The sequence below is a fragment of the Syngnathus typhle genome, linkage group LG22 (genome assembly GCF_033458585.1).
Source record: "Syngnathus typhle isolate RoL2023-S1 ecotype Sweden linkage group LG22, RoL_Styp_1.0, whole genome shotgun sequence".
In the NCBI taxonomy this organism is placed as follows: domain Eukaryota; kingdom Metazoa; phylum Chordata; class Actinopteri; order Syngnathiformes; family Syngnathidae; genus Syngnathus; species Syngnathus typhle.
Genome location: NC_083759.1, coordinates 995,087 through 1,007,938, shown reverse-complemented (window position 1 = coordinate 1,007,938; position 12,852 = coordinate 995,087). Strand labels below are relative to the sequence as shown.

The 12,852-nt window shown below is 51.2% G+C and overlaps 1 protein-coding gene and 1 pseudogene across 4 annotated transcripts; both read right to left on the bottom strand.

Moving 5' to 3' along the window:
* Positions 1 to 102: 102 nt before the first annotated feature.
* Positions 103 to 5,160, bottom strand: LOC133146799 (adenylate cyclase type 3-like; annotated as a pseudogene).
* Positions 5,161 to 5,216: 56 nt separating this feature from the next.
* vgll2a (vestigial-like family member 2a) lies at positions 5,217 to 9,695 on the bottom strand. 4 transcript variants are annotated; one of them, XR_009711426.1, is made up of 8 exons: positions 9,465 to 9,695; positions 8,468 to 8,690; positions 7,955 to 8,410; positions 7,450 to 7,895; positions 7,174 to 7,298; positions 6,657 to 6,787; positions 6,136 to 6,306; positions 5,217 to 5,777 (listed from the first exon to the last, which is right to left on the bottom strand). XR_009711426.1 is itself a non-coding variant. In XM_061270844.1 (4 exons), exons 1-4 carry the CDS (start codon positions 9,549 to 9,551, stop codon positions 7,852 to 7,854), a joined length of 810 nt encoding a protein of 269 aa, XP_061126828.1. In that variant the 5' UTR covers positions 9,552 to 9,695; the 3' UTR covers positions 7,333 to 7,851. The 4 variants fall into 4 exon arrangements, 1 of the variants encoding a protein (XP_061126828.1); XR_009711427.1 differs by having other exon boundaries at positions 6,136 to 6,274; XR_009711428.1 differs by having other exon boundaries at positions 7,672 to 7,895.
* Between the last annotated feature and the right edge of the window lie 3,157 nt (positions 9,696 to 12,852).

The following is a 12,852-nucleotide window of genomic DNA, read 5'->3' as shown; positions in this document are numbered from 1 at the left end:
GTGCTTTCTTTTCAAAGAATAAACAAAAAATACCCTTGGATGTTGTCAGTTGACTTCCTTAATATAATAACAAATGTTGTTTGGTAAAGATGAAATCAACAACACAGTACAAACTTGTTTAATGAAATGTATAAATGACAAGCAGGCACTTTGTAAATCAAGTGTCAGCATTGACTGTACAACTGTTATTGTTGGTCTACATGTCATTTTCATAGCTACAGAACATTGTGACCAATACCAATCAAAAAAAAAAAAATTGCAGATGTAGCAAAATGGACTGTTCATCAAAAAACATGCACCACTTGGTGCGGAAGAGTGGTTTGTGGAAGAACATCACTTGGGTTTTTTTCTTTGCCCTTCATGAAGAAGGTGAGCAGCTCGCCTTTCCCTTTGACAAAAATGGGTCCCCTTCGCACAAAGCGGAAGCCGTAGAACTTCAGGATGTCGAAGCAGTCCTCCACCACCTGGGTGGGGAAAGCCCAGAAACAAGACTTTGCACTCACTCTGCATTTAAAAAACGGGCACACATTTTGTACCTGAATGTTCCCCATGACTCCGGTGGACTCCATCCTGCTGGCCACGTTGACCGTGTTCCCCCAGATGTCATAGTGAGGTTTACGAGCTCCGATCACGCCGGCCAGGACGGCACCTTTATTAAGTCCTGACGATGTTGGAACATGAACAGAAACGCAGATGCGGTTTCCACGCAAGTACTTGTACTGACCGATTCGTAGCATGAAGTTATTGAAGGACTGCTTGTTGAGGTTGTCCAGGGTGACTTTCATGGCCAAAGCAAAGTCAGCCAGATTGGCCAGGTGCTGCCAGTGCTCCAGAAGCTCCTCCGGCTGCCCGCTCCGAACCTTGCGACGGTGGCCGTGTCCGTTTACGCTGCTTTTCGGGGTGAGGCCCGACGCTGCCATGTAGGTGCTTCCTATTGTCTTGATCTTGGTGATGGTCCGGAACTCGTCCCGGTCGAGTAGCTGTTGAGGGAAAAGTAGATGATGGTTTTCAAAAAGACTGATCTCGGGGCACCGGGGACTCACGCTGTCAAAATCAGAGATGATCTCGTTGAGGATCCGGAGGCACTCGATGCCTCCGTTGTTGATGCTTTCTTCTGTGTAGAAGTCGGAGAAATTGGGGATGGACGCGAACATCACGCCGGCTTCTTCGTACGACTGACTGTACAGCTCCTGGAATGATGTCATGGTGTGTGTCAGCGCAAAGATTGATTGGCTGATGGCCGAGCAGGCCGGCACACCTCATCTCTCTTCTTGGTGCCCAGGAAGTGCTTGGCCACGTGCTCGGGCAACATGTTGGTGACCAGCGCTTCGTTCCAGCGTCTCATCTCCAGCACTTTCTCCTTTTGGTCGTGCACGCCCACCTTCCACAGGAACAACTCTCTGGATTGACGCTCCAACTGTGACAATAAAGAGGTCGGCGGGCGTCCATCCGGTGGGAAGCAAACAGCGGCTCGCTCACTCACGTGGCGGGCAAAGAGGTAGAGGCTGACCATCATCACCACGGTCATCACCGTCATCAGGTACTTGGATGGTATCATGGAGGTTCTGGAAGGAGATGAATTTGTCAGAAAGGGCCCGACGGTCTTCTCAATTAAACTTCTCACCTGTACGATGCGAAATGCACAAAGTCGTAGAGATCGTAGATGTCTCGCCATCCGTGGATGTTTACGGCCCCCGTCGCCGTGACCACCAGCAGCATCAGGCTCAGCTTGATCACGTGGCTGACCTGCACCAGCATGGCGGCGGCCACCAGCAACATCACGCCCATGAAGCTGTAGTGCTTGGGGTTCTCGGCGCACTCGCCCAGCACGTCCAGCGCCATGTCCGACGTGCCGTTGACTGACCGGAAGTGAGGCGGGACGCAGCTGAGCTAAAGAAAAAAAAGACAAGTCATTCAGTGCCATTGACGATTATAGACGTCAGCGATATTAACTGGGTTGGCAGTGAATAAGTTAAGTAGACGTTTCTCCTATTTTCTATCTTTTTCCTGCATGTGTGACAGTCTGCAAGGTTCCCTTGAGGTTCTTCCTGATTTCTGTCAGGTGGCTAAAAGGCAGCAGTGTGTTTTAGAAGCTCCGCCGGGGCCTCCGCAAATGAGGCTGCAGGCGCCGAGATAGACGACTAATGGAGCCCACGGGGAGAGAAGGCAATCAAGTGAGGAAAGATGGATAGACGGACAGGTAGACGCTCCAAATCTTACCATATCAGCCATCACGGTCATGGTGAGGACAAAAATGGCCGCCATGGCCCAGGTGTTTCTCGCCCAGCGTGTGCGGTCGATCCACAAAGAGAAGGACACCAGCCTCTCGGAAAAAAACTACACGTCCGTGGCGGTCAGGATGACACGGCCAAATACGAACGTCACGTGTCGCGTTTACCCTCGGGAAGATGGCGGCGAGCGAGCACGCCGTGAGGACCAGCAACAGAACTTCTCCGATGGCCAGAGTCACGTAGTTCACCACCAGTCTGCAGACATGAACAAGCAAAAAGATCTGGAACCGGATCTAAAGGAATGAACGGTGCCGGCGCACCTACAGCGGGTCGATGAAGACCTCCATGGCGGTGATGAAGAACAGCACCATGGCGCAGCAGCAGAAGGCCGCCCCGCTGCGCTTCTCCTTCTCCGAGGAGTAGCGCGCCTCCAGCTTGCCGTCCACAAAACGCAACCACACGAGATGGATCCGCTTCTTCAGTCTGGAGAAGAAGAAAAAACACGGATGGAGATGTGAAGCGACAAAGATCTGCTCCCGTCCATCTCACATTTGCTGTGTTTCTCTCTCCAGGAGCTCCTGCTGGAGTCGCGCGTTGATGACTTGTTCTCCTACCAAGCGGTACCGCTGAGGAAGAACACCAAGAATCAGAAGACAGAGAAGCTCAACGGCTAACGTACCATTTATACCTCCTGATGGGACTCGGAGACCGGAGACGTCGAAACAACGTTCCCGTTTGACGTGGTGTTGATCAACTGCCAGGATTTTTGGGTAGACACCACGCTTACTTTTCTCTTGGGTTCCTCCGTTTTAGGAACCAGAACCAAATAGGTATCGATGCCTTTCTCCAGCAGGTACTCGCATCTCTGGCCGCCGTTTCCCGGCTCCAGTTCAAACTCGCCGTGGAGACATTCCTTGGTGCTCTGGGATATATGCACTCGACTGCAACACATGGAGGCAAAGCCCTCAGAAGATCCCCCCAAAAAACCCAATGAGGTCTCCTACCCACCCGGGAACGCCCCCCGACTCCATCTTGTTGGCGACGGTGACATCGGTGGACCAGACGTCAAACTGCCAGCGCTTCTGACCCAGCACTCCTCCCAACACGGTTCCCGTGTGGACCCCCACTCGCATGTCCACCTCCGTTTGGGTCATCTCCCGCACGTAACTGACGCAGGAGCAAAAGCATCTCACTGGATGTTCTCGTCTTCCGGCCCATTAGGTGAGTCTAGAAAAGAATCTTCTCGGTTGTGAGGAAAAAAAACTCACGAGATGGCGTCGACCATGGAGAGTCCCATCATGATGGAGCAGGCGGCGTGGTCTTCTCGGAAGTCCGGAAGACCGCAGATGCAGTAGTAGCAGTCGCCCAGGATTTTGATCCGCAGCTGATGGTGACGCTGGGAGAGGACGACAAGAGAGGATCACATCGGGTCGGGTCGGGTGGCCAACGGCCGGAGCGGACTCACTTCGGCCAGTTTATCGAAGCGAGCGAAGAGCTCGTTGAGCAGCTTGACCAGCTCCTGAGCGCTGCAGGTGGAGGACAGCTGGGTGAAGCCCACCATGTCGGCAAACAGGATGCTGCGACGAGCGGGAACACGTCTTGAAGCCGAAGAAAAAAGAAGAGCTGGCTCGAGGCTCACCTGACATGCTCGTGGCGGTACATGTACATGGTGTTGAACTGCTTCTGCTGCTCCTGGACTTGGTTCTCATTGCCTTGGTTCTTCACACCCTGCAACATCTCATCGGCGATGTGCTTGGGCAGGATGGACAGCAGTAACTCCTCCTGCGTGGTTGCAACCGTTTCCACAATCACTCACAATGAAATGGGCAGGCGCAGGGTGTTCCTGTACCTGCTGGGCGCTCTGCTCCTCCAGCGTGATTTTGACCTCCAGGGACTGGCGCGCCTCCAAAAAGGCCATCCTGTACTTGCTGTCAGACATGAAGTATGACATCACCCCCACTGCGGCTGCACACAGGTACAGCATGGCGTTGGCCAGGAGCTGCCAAGTGAGATAGCGAGGTCAACCTGGCCGGCCGGCTCAGGCTCATCAAACAGATGGCCCACATTCTTCTCTGCCGCACTTACCTGCCTGACCAGCACGGGCCCTTGTAAGTGGTCCTCAAATCTCTGAGCCACAGTCAGGCCCAGGAGAAGCAGGTGGATCCCGCAGGAGAGCCCCGAGAGCAGGAGCAGGGCCGACAGGTTGAGGGGCAGAGTCAGGAAAGCGGAGAAGATAAAGAAGGCCTGCCAGCCCACCGCGTCGCTGGCGTGGGAAACGTGGCCGAAGTTGAGCCCCGTGTAGCACAGCACGTGGACGCTCACCATCAGCCATAGCACGTACGGGACGGCACCTCGTGAGACCGTCGACCCAGGCAGCTTCTGCCGCCGGTACAGCTCGTAGAAGACCACGTCGGCGGCCAGCCCCGCGGCCGCCACCGCCAGCATGGCCCGCTTGCGCTCGGCGTACGCGGCGGCGCACGTGACCACCACGAAGCCGTTGAAGAGGGCGGCGAAGGTCAGCAGCATCAGCATGTTCTGCTGCCTCCTCTGCCGGAAGTAACTCTGGTAAAGCTTCTCCAGGGACTCGGGCCTGAAAACCGATCGGACGCTCGATAGCGGCCCGCGGCTGGGCCCGAGCGGCGTGACATCGCGGGGGCGCTCGGCCTGCTCCTCCGTGTCTCCGTCACGGACCTTGTTGGACATCTGGACTGGGATTGAAGTTCTCCTACTCCAAGAATAATCCTTCAGGGAGTCACTGCTCGTCAATCTCCAGATGATCAAGTCTTGGCGGCGCTGGTTAGAAGTCGCGCCTGAGGTCTCAGAGGTGGCGCCGTCCACGCTTCAGTATCTTCTGCCATGTTCCTTACCTTGGAAGGACCTCAGCCGTCGTCCGTACCGCGCCGTGTGGAAGACGACATGAGGCGATACTTTTTTCTTTCTCTCCTCCCTCCCTCCCTCCCTCCCTCTGGCCCTCCCCATCCTTTGCATCCTTTGTTACTGTTGCTACGATGAAACCAAAGTGACGGCCGCGTCTTGGGAAATGTGACACCGACGGTGCGAAGAGCACGCCGGCGACGCTCATCAAGAGTTTGAACGAGCGATCACGCTCGTCTCCGGGGGGCAAAACCCAAAAAGTCTACTTCGTGGTTGGGACTTGCAAGCGGATTGTTGATTTGGTCAATTCAGAAAACAAAGCGCCGACCGGGACTGGCCCAGCCCCGACCCGAGTCTCCACAGACCCACCGTGTCCCCGGTGGCCCAGGTCCAATGACTCGTCTCCATGGCGATTCCTCTCATGACATTCTCCACCAATTGACATTATCCAGAAATGTTCATCGAAATAAAAATATATTTGGAGTGACGCTCGGCAGGCGCTCCACTAAAGTTGTTGCCAGGGGCAACCATTTATTCTAACGGCCGCTAATAATTGAAAAGATCACTTGTGGCATCATCACAAGGCGTGTGTGTGTGTTTTCAGCAAGTACACACACGTAGCGGTGCTACTCGTAGGAGTCCGGAGTCGAGTCGTCCAGCTGTCCCGGGCGGCTGTGTGAGCAGAAGTGTAAGAGAATCCTGCTGCTGTGAGGCTCCTCATCAATCTGGCTTCCACTGACACAAACTATGTGCACCTGTTCTCTGTCCCTCACACATATCATTAAAATATATTCATATCATTGAAATATATATTCATTATAAATATAATACATAATATATATATATTTTTTCTTTCCTACCAAAGACAGATTTTTTTCACTGTGCTAAATTGCGGGATTTTCTTGGCATTGTATTTGCTGACCCGAGATCGTTCAGCTCGGGGCAACTTTTTTTTTCCCAAAACATTCCAACAACAGACGGACAAAATCCACACAAACACACACACAAAGAGCCCGAGGCCCGGCAGTACCTGTTGACACTTGTGGGCAGGAAATGGGCCAAGGGTCTTGGAGGTGGAGGGGGGGGGGTCGCTGTGAGGCTTGAAGGTGGGCTTGCTCTCGGGTTACAGGTCCATCCAAAGCTTTTGTTTGTTGACGCTCAACAACTTCCTGCGGGTCAAGCTGACATGAGTGAAATTGGGCTGCAAGTTTGAAAAAGGTGCAAAAGAAAACATTTTTTAAAATATATATTTTTTTATATAAATATACAAATATATAAATCCTCAAGTGTCATGCAAATTAACCTCTTCTCTAAGGTTACAACAATAAAATACTATTTTAGAGGGAAAAAATAATCTTGAACGATTTGGAATTTCTTCAAGAAAAACAAATGGCATTTTAAACAAGATGCATTTGAACAAGCCCGAAAATATCGATGCCGATTCATTTTGTTTTTCTAGAAACAACATTTTTTATTTAAAATATTTCATCTGAGATTGACATTTTCCTAAAAAATAAATAAATAAATTAAGCAGTGATTCTACTTCCCCACCAAATGGAAATGTGCGGAATGCGCGGGAACGGCGGCCGTCCATTGTGCGAGGCGAGTCGGGTTCCGCTCGGTCGGGCCTGAAAACCCTCGTTGGCGCTGCGAGAAACCCGATCGCGACGCTCGCCTTCAACCTGCGTTCATGGTCGACATCACACAAGGAAGAGGAGGATGCTTTTAATGTTTTAAAGTTCATTTTTGGGGAAAACAAAATTCAGCCTCATGTAATCGTTGCTTGAAAATTGGGAATAAAAATGCTGCTTTATTTTTGTTGTTTTATTTAAAAAAAATAGATTTTTTTTTTTTAGCCCAGCTTCCTCATAAATTGATAAAAATTTTCACAAAATGTTTGTTTCTCATAATACTAACTTTTTTGGTGTGTGATGTTAAAAATTCTCAGGGCTACATTTCACTCAATTGTAAAAATGTCATTCTCATCAAATTCAATCTTCTTTTTTTTCCCCATATAAAGTACTGTCAATAAAAAACAACCATGACTTGATGCGGATGAGACATTTACCTTCATTTTGGACTTCCTTCCTTTCTGGAAATGAATTGCCGGCGTTACCGACGCCGTTACCTCTGGTTGCGTCACAATAAAGTTCTCTTCCCGGCTTTTTTTTTTTCTTTTTCAACTAACGCCAACTGTGACAAAAGAAATCAGATTCAACATTTGCAATCACGTCCACTTTGCTTCATTTATTGGTCAGTTCAAGCAACACAATGAAATATTTACAAGGTCGCAGCTGCACTGCATGCACACGCACACAAATTATTTGCACCAAAGTCGCCTTACGAAATGCTTCTCCTTTCCCAAGTTGGTGTGTCGTGCATGTGTGCGGTAAGTTGACGCGCAGTTGTCGTTGACAGCTGCGCTTGGGGGGGGGGGATTGGTCAGCCAGTGGCCTCAAATAGCCAAGCGAGCGAGCGCCACCCTGCCCAAAGCCCACCCGACCCCTTTGCGTTCCAGGACCGGCGGAAAGCTTGTGAGTGACTAAAGGGTCGCGACCTTCCCCACCTGAGAGCCCGCCCGCCCGCTTTGTGCTGAAAGCGCCGTCACGGTGACATCACAAAGTACAGCTTCAATTTGTCCGTCAGAGTGAAGAAGCGAAATGAAGGCGGAAAGCGATTGGAAGCGGAACAAGTCTTTGCTTTGGCGCCGTCGGCCCAGTCAGGTGCGCTATTCTTGCCAAAGCGTCTAGAACCAGTACAAGTCCTTGCTCTTGTCCTGCGTCTGCAGACCTGCGAGGACAGTCAAAGCGTCAAAAGCGCCGCCGCCATTTCAAAAGTGCCTCCCTCACCTGCGTCCATGTTGAGTCCAATCTCTCCAACGGCGGAGAAAGTCCCGCTCCAGCCCCCCGACTCGCCTTTCCCGCCGGCCAGGTCGCACGGCGAGGCGCCGGCGTGCGCCGCCGAGCCTCCGCTGGCCGCCAGGCGGTGGTGCGACCTGACGGAGGGCACCAGCAGCGAGCCGTAGCGCGGATCGAAGGCGGCGCCGTACACCTCGTGCACGGCGGGCCGCGGGTACGGCGAGCCCTGCGTGCCGAGGCCGCCGCCGAACGAGTAGGGGTGATGCGGGTGGGACGGGTGCCAGGCGTCAGGCGGGCCGGGCTGGTGCAGGTGGCCGTGGAGCGCGTAAGGGTCGCCCCCGGAGAAGGCCAGGTCCGAGTGGGGGGCCGACAGAGCGCTCGACGACTGATAGGAACTATTCCAGAAAGACGGCGGGAAATTCCGCTGGCTCATCGGGAACGAGGCGTCTGAAAGGACAAGCGCGTTTTGCTCACTTTGTTTGGATTTTTTTTACAAGCGCATACCTTTGAGGGTCTTGTGGCCCCCGGGGGGGTAGAAGGAGGAGGCGTGGCTGAGCGCACGGCTAAAGTGTTGGTCGACGACGGCGCTGATGTCGCCGTGGAAATAGGTGAAGAGGACGCAGCGGGAGCTCAGGTACTCGGCCCCCGGGGGCAGCTCCTTGTCCTCCTCCTTGATGGTGGGGGCAGCGGGAGGACGCCCGTCCATTTTGGAGTCCAAGGTCAGCTTCTGCCATCACAAATAAGAGAGAAAGCCGAGCCTTTTTTTCTTGAATTACAATTCAAACCTTACACACACACAAAAAAGGTCCAAAATTTGTCAGGAATAGAAAAAGGGCCATTTGACATATTTTAATTAAAAAAGTTAATTGTACATTTGATCTTAAATTACACTTAAAAAAAAATGAAGCAAGCTGTTTGTTATTTTGATGAAATCAATTAGAAGCATTCATGAGAAGTGGTGATGTCAAAATCCAAAAGCCGCTCTCAGATGTTGCGGTGTTTCCCTTTATTATTTCTCAAGACTTAATTAATTGGTTGATGAAGACTGGACGGACGCCAGCGTACCACAAAAGAGACAAAAGGCATTTTGATATCAATTAAAAATGAAAAAGTCATCCCATCCACCTCCACCAATTCAAAAATGCAAAAACGAAAGATGAACCGGCGCCGGTTAAAATTCTAAAAAGTTGAATGTGAGCAACATTGAGTGAGACGATTTTTTTTTTCGGGGGAAATATCAAACATCCTGTTAAGATGTGATTTGACTGGTCGCTCTTCCAAAGTAATAAAAAATGAAATTTCAGTACAATTTACTTTTCAGGAAAAGCCAAACATGTTTAAAAAAAATAAAAATAAAAATGCAATCATTTTTAATTTCTTTCATTGTGCCGAAGAAAAACGAATTTCAGTGAAGATTTTTTTTTGCAGTTGTTGAGCAAGTTTTGGCATCAAACAATTTGTTGTGAAAGTCGAGTTGTGGCGTGTGTGTGTGTGTGCATACCTGGTGGTGTTGGTGGTGGGGGGGCGTGTAGGGGCTGAAGTAGGGCTGCGCAGCGAGCACCTGGTACATCACATCCAAGCAGCTCATGGCGGAGGTGTCAGCGGGTCGCCGCGCCGGGCGGGGGTCATTGAAGCGCGCTCAAGGAGCTGCTCGAGAGCCGCCGCTGCCACCGCCTCTTCTTCTCCTTCTCCACTCCTTCAGCAAACTAAGCGGTGGCGGCCACACTTAACTCACACCCACCCACCCCGGAGCCCAGCCCCCTCTCCAGGACCCGAGACCCAGCCCACAAAGCCAGCGGGGATCCGCCCTCCAATGGCAGGCCCGGCCGGCTCCACCTCGCTGCGCTTGCGGGCTCGCTCACAATGGCCGCCCGAGTCCGAAGAAGGGAGAGCCACGACGGACAGAAGGAACAGACAGACGCACTTCTACTGATCCGACAAGATTTTAGAACCGCACTGAGTCTGGACAGATTTGATAATTCCGACCCGAAAGGATTTTAAAGATGGACAGAGACCCATTTGACTTAATGGCTAAACAGACAAATCTGATATGATTCTTCCACCAAATGGACAGATTGTCGCTTCATTTATTTTTATTTTTTTTTCATGCGTTGACCGTGACCGTCCATTTAGCAAAGGCCCACCAGCGAGCGCATCCCTGCCAAGGACGTCCATTAGCGTCTTCGGGTGTGTGCGTGCACGCTCAGGTGTGGAGACTGAAAACGCATCTTGCCAGACAAAGAAGAAAAGCAGAGAATCACCATTTCGGTTGAGCATGCCGCCCCCCCTCCCTTTTGGTTTTGAATTCAAGGGCAAGAACATATTTCTTAAGCGTCCCAATACTTTTGTCCCGTGTCCAAAAATAAAAACGAAAAATGCCACTCTTAGCCATGATCTTCATTTCCCTCTAAGCGATGTTGGCTGGCAGCGTTCATCAGTGCGGCGGGCAAAGATTGTCCAGATTCTTAACGGCATAGCGGGCATAGCGGGCGCGCGCTCGCTCGTCACTCCGTGGTGAGGCTCGTTAAGGCCCGAGGATGCCTGGCATGCCTCTTGCCATGTTTGTTTGAGCCCAGCTCGCTTGGCATACGACAGGAAATAGTTATCAACGGATCTAATTGAACACGCACGCACACACAACTTGAATAGCATTGACGGCATTTTATTGAGTCATGCTTACTTCCTTGTAAGCGATAATTGCACTCAACTATGTTGCTACATTATAAGCTGTACACTTTGCATGTGTGTGTGTGTGTGTGTGTGTGTGTGTGTGTGTGTTGACCATGCAAAGGAGAAGACAGCTGGAGCTGCCAACAGCCACAACAGAAGCAGCAGAACCCAAACAAGGATAAAGAGGGGCCAAAAGGGGGACCAGAGGGGGTCCAAATGGACCAAAGTGAATTTAGAGGGACTGAGGGGGCCCAGAATAGATCTGATGGGGGGACACAGCAGGCCAAAAAGAGCCAAAGAAGAGCAAAAGAGGACTCATGGGGGGCAAAGGTACAAAAAGGTGACAAAAAATGGACAAACCCGGCCAAAGGGGGTGAAAGGCCAAAGGTCAAACGGAAGCAACGAGGACTGAACGAGGCCAAAGGGGACAAACGAGATTTCAGCTTCTTTTGTGGAATCGACATGAAAACAAATCGGCCAATTGCATTTCGGAATTCTTGATTGCCGTCGGGATTTTCACCACGTGTGGTACCAAAAAAAAAAAAAAAACGTGATAGGTGCCCCCGGGCGGGCAGACCCTGAATCCTTTCTGGTGGAAATGCTGCTCTTTGATAAGGCGTGAATAAGAAAATTGCTTCTGCCCTTGTGCTGGCGCCGCACCATAATACGCTTGAGCTGAGGCCAAAATTAAATGGGAAAGTAACAACAAGACAAAAAGAAAAAAAGTCCTCAATCGACTTTGACCTTCCTTTTCTGACTGCCGCAGAGCGAAAACTTGACTCTTTGTGAGCTCGGCAAGTGTCGACATTAGAAAGCCGCCCAGTCATTTTTGTTTTAATTAAATGACGGCACGCTTGCTTTGAAAAAAAAAAAGAAGACCCTGACTGACCTTTTGTGTTCCATTTTCCCTTTTTCTTCTTCTAGGCACATATTTCTCTTCATTTTTATCCAAAAGGAATTGAAAGGCTTTGTAAACGAATAAAACAAAATGGAGGGTTTAAAATACGGACGGCTCTGAATGATACCAGACCGGGACAGTGGGGCCCAAGAGAAGACCAAAGATGGCCAAAAGCGGGCTGAAGGAAAACAACGGGCCGCCGGAAGATGCTAATTAGCCAGCAGCGCTGATTTGCTTTCCCGCATCTGATGATTTTTCATTAAATGATCCTCCCGTGAATGGATGAAAGCAAAAGGCGCATTCTCGTTGCCCGGCGCTCGCCTCGGACACGACGCCGTCCCGCTTGCGGGGAAAAGCGCTCGGTCGCCGGGGATGAAAAGCGCTTGATGAACATTCCGGCCTGTGCGGACGTCGCGGTCACCTTCAATCCCCCCACCCCCCGAGAGTGAGGCGGGGGATGGGGGGGGCTTCATTAGCCGAGACTCATTATCTGCGAGTTTTAATTAACAGTTAGCTGAGGGACTTGTTTTTGTCATTTTTTATTCTTACAGCAAAACAGCCCCTTTTTTTTTTTTTTTAACCGCCATATTAAATATGGGCCACAATTCCAAGGCACACTAAAGTCACCCTAATGAGGACAAGCGTCAAGAAATCAGACAGACAGACAGACAGATGTCCCTTTGGCCAGTGTCTGCCTCTTTCTTTGGCGAGCGGGATGCCTCCTTCAGCTCGTCCATGAAAAGACTCGCCAAGGACCTCGCCGCTACCGGATAAATTGGCTCGTTAAGAGCTGGCGTGAGTGACATGTGGCTTGCATTCAGTGCCGGCGGCACAGGTGCAGCGCTAGTCAAAAACGCTTGTGTGAGTTCGCCCCCACCCTAAGCCTAACCCCCTTCAAATAAAAACAACCTAATTAAAAGAAAAAGAAATTTGCAGAGTGAGGCCTGATCGATACGCCATTTTGTTTTGCGCCGATTGTCACGCGGGCGCAAACACGGCAGCGACCGATCGATGATAAAAATGCGCCGAGGAGCACAATGAGCCGTCGTGTTCCATCTCAAGGCCGAAGACGTGCGTGAATGAACCAGGCTGGACAATGAAAATGCTCTGAATAAAAGGTGTGTGTGTGTGTGTGTGTCGCCCGTTACCCCGACACCACCAAAACCGCGGCGCCGGCGGCATGAATGAGACAAGACAACGAGCGTGCGCTTGAGATGCGAGCGGAATAAAAGGAGGGCCCCGCCGTGAAGGGGGTAAGCCAAATGGGGAGGGGAGGGGGGGAGGAGGCGGTACGACCAGGGACGAGAGTCGGGCGACCAGT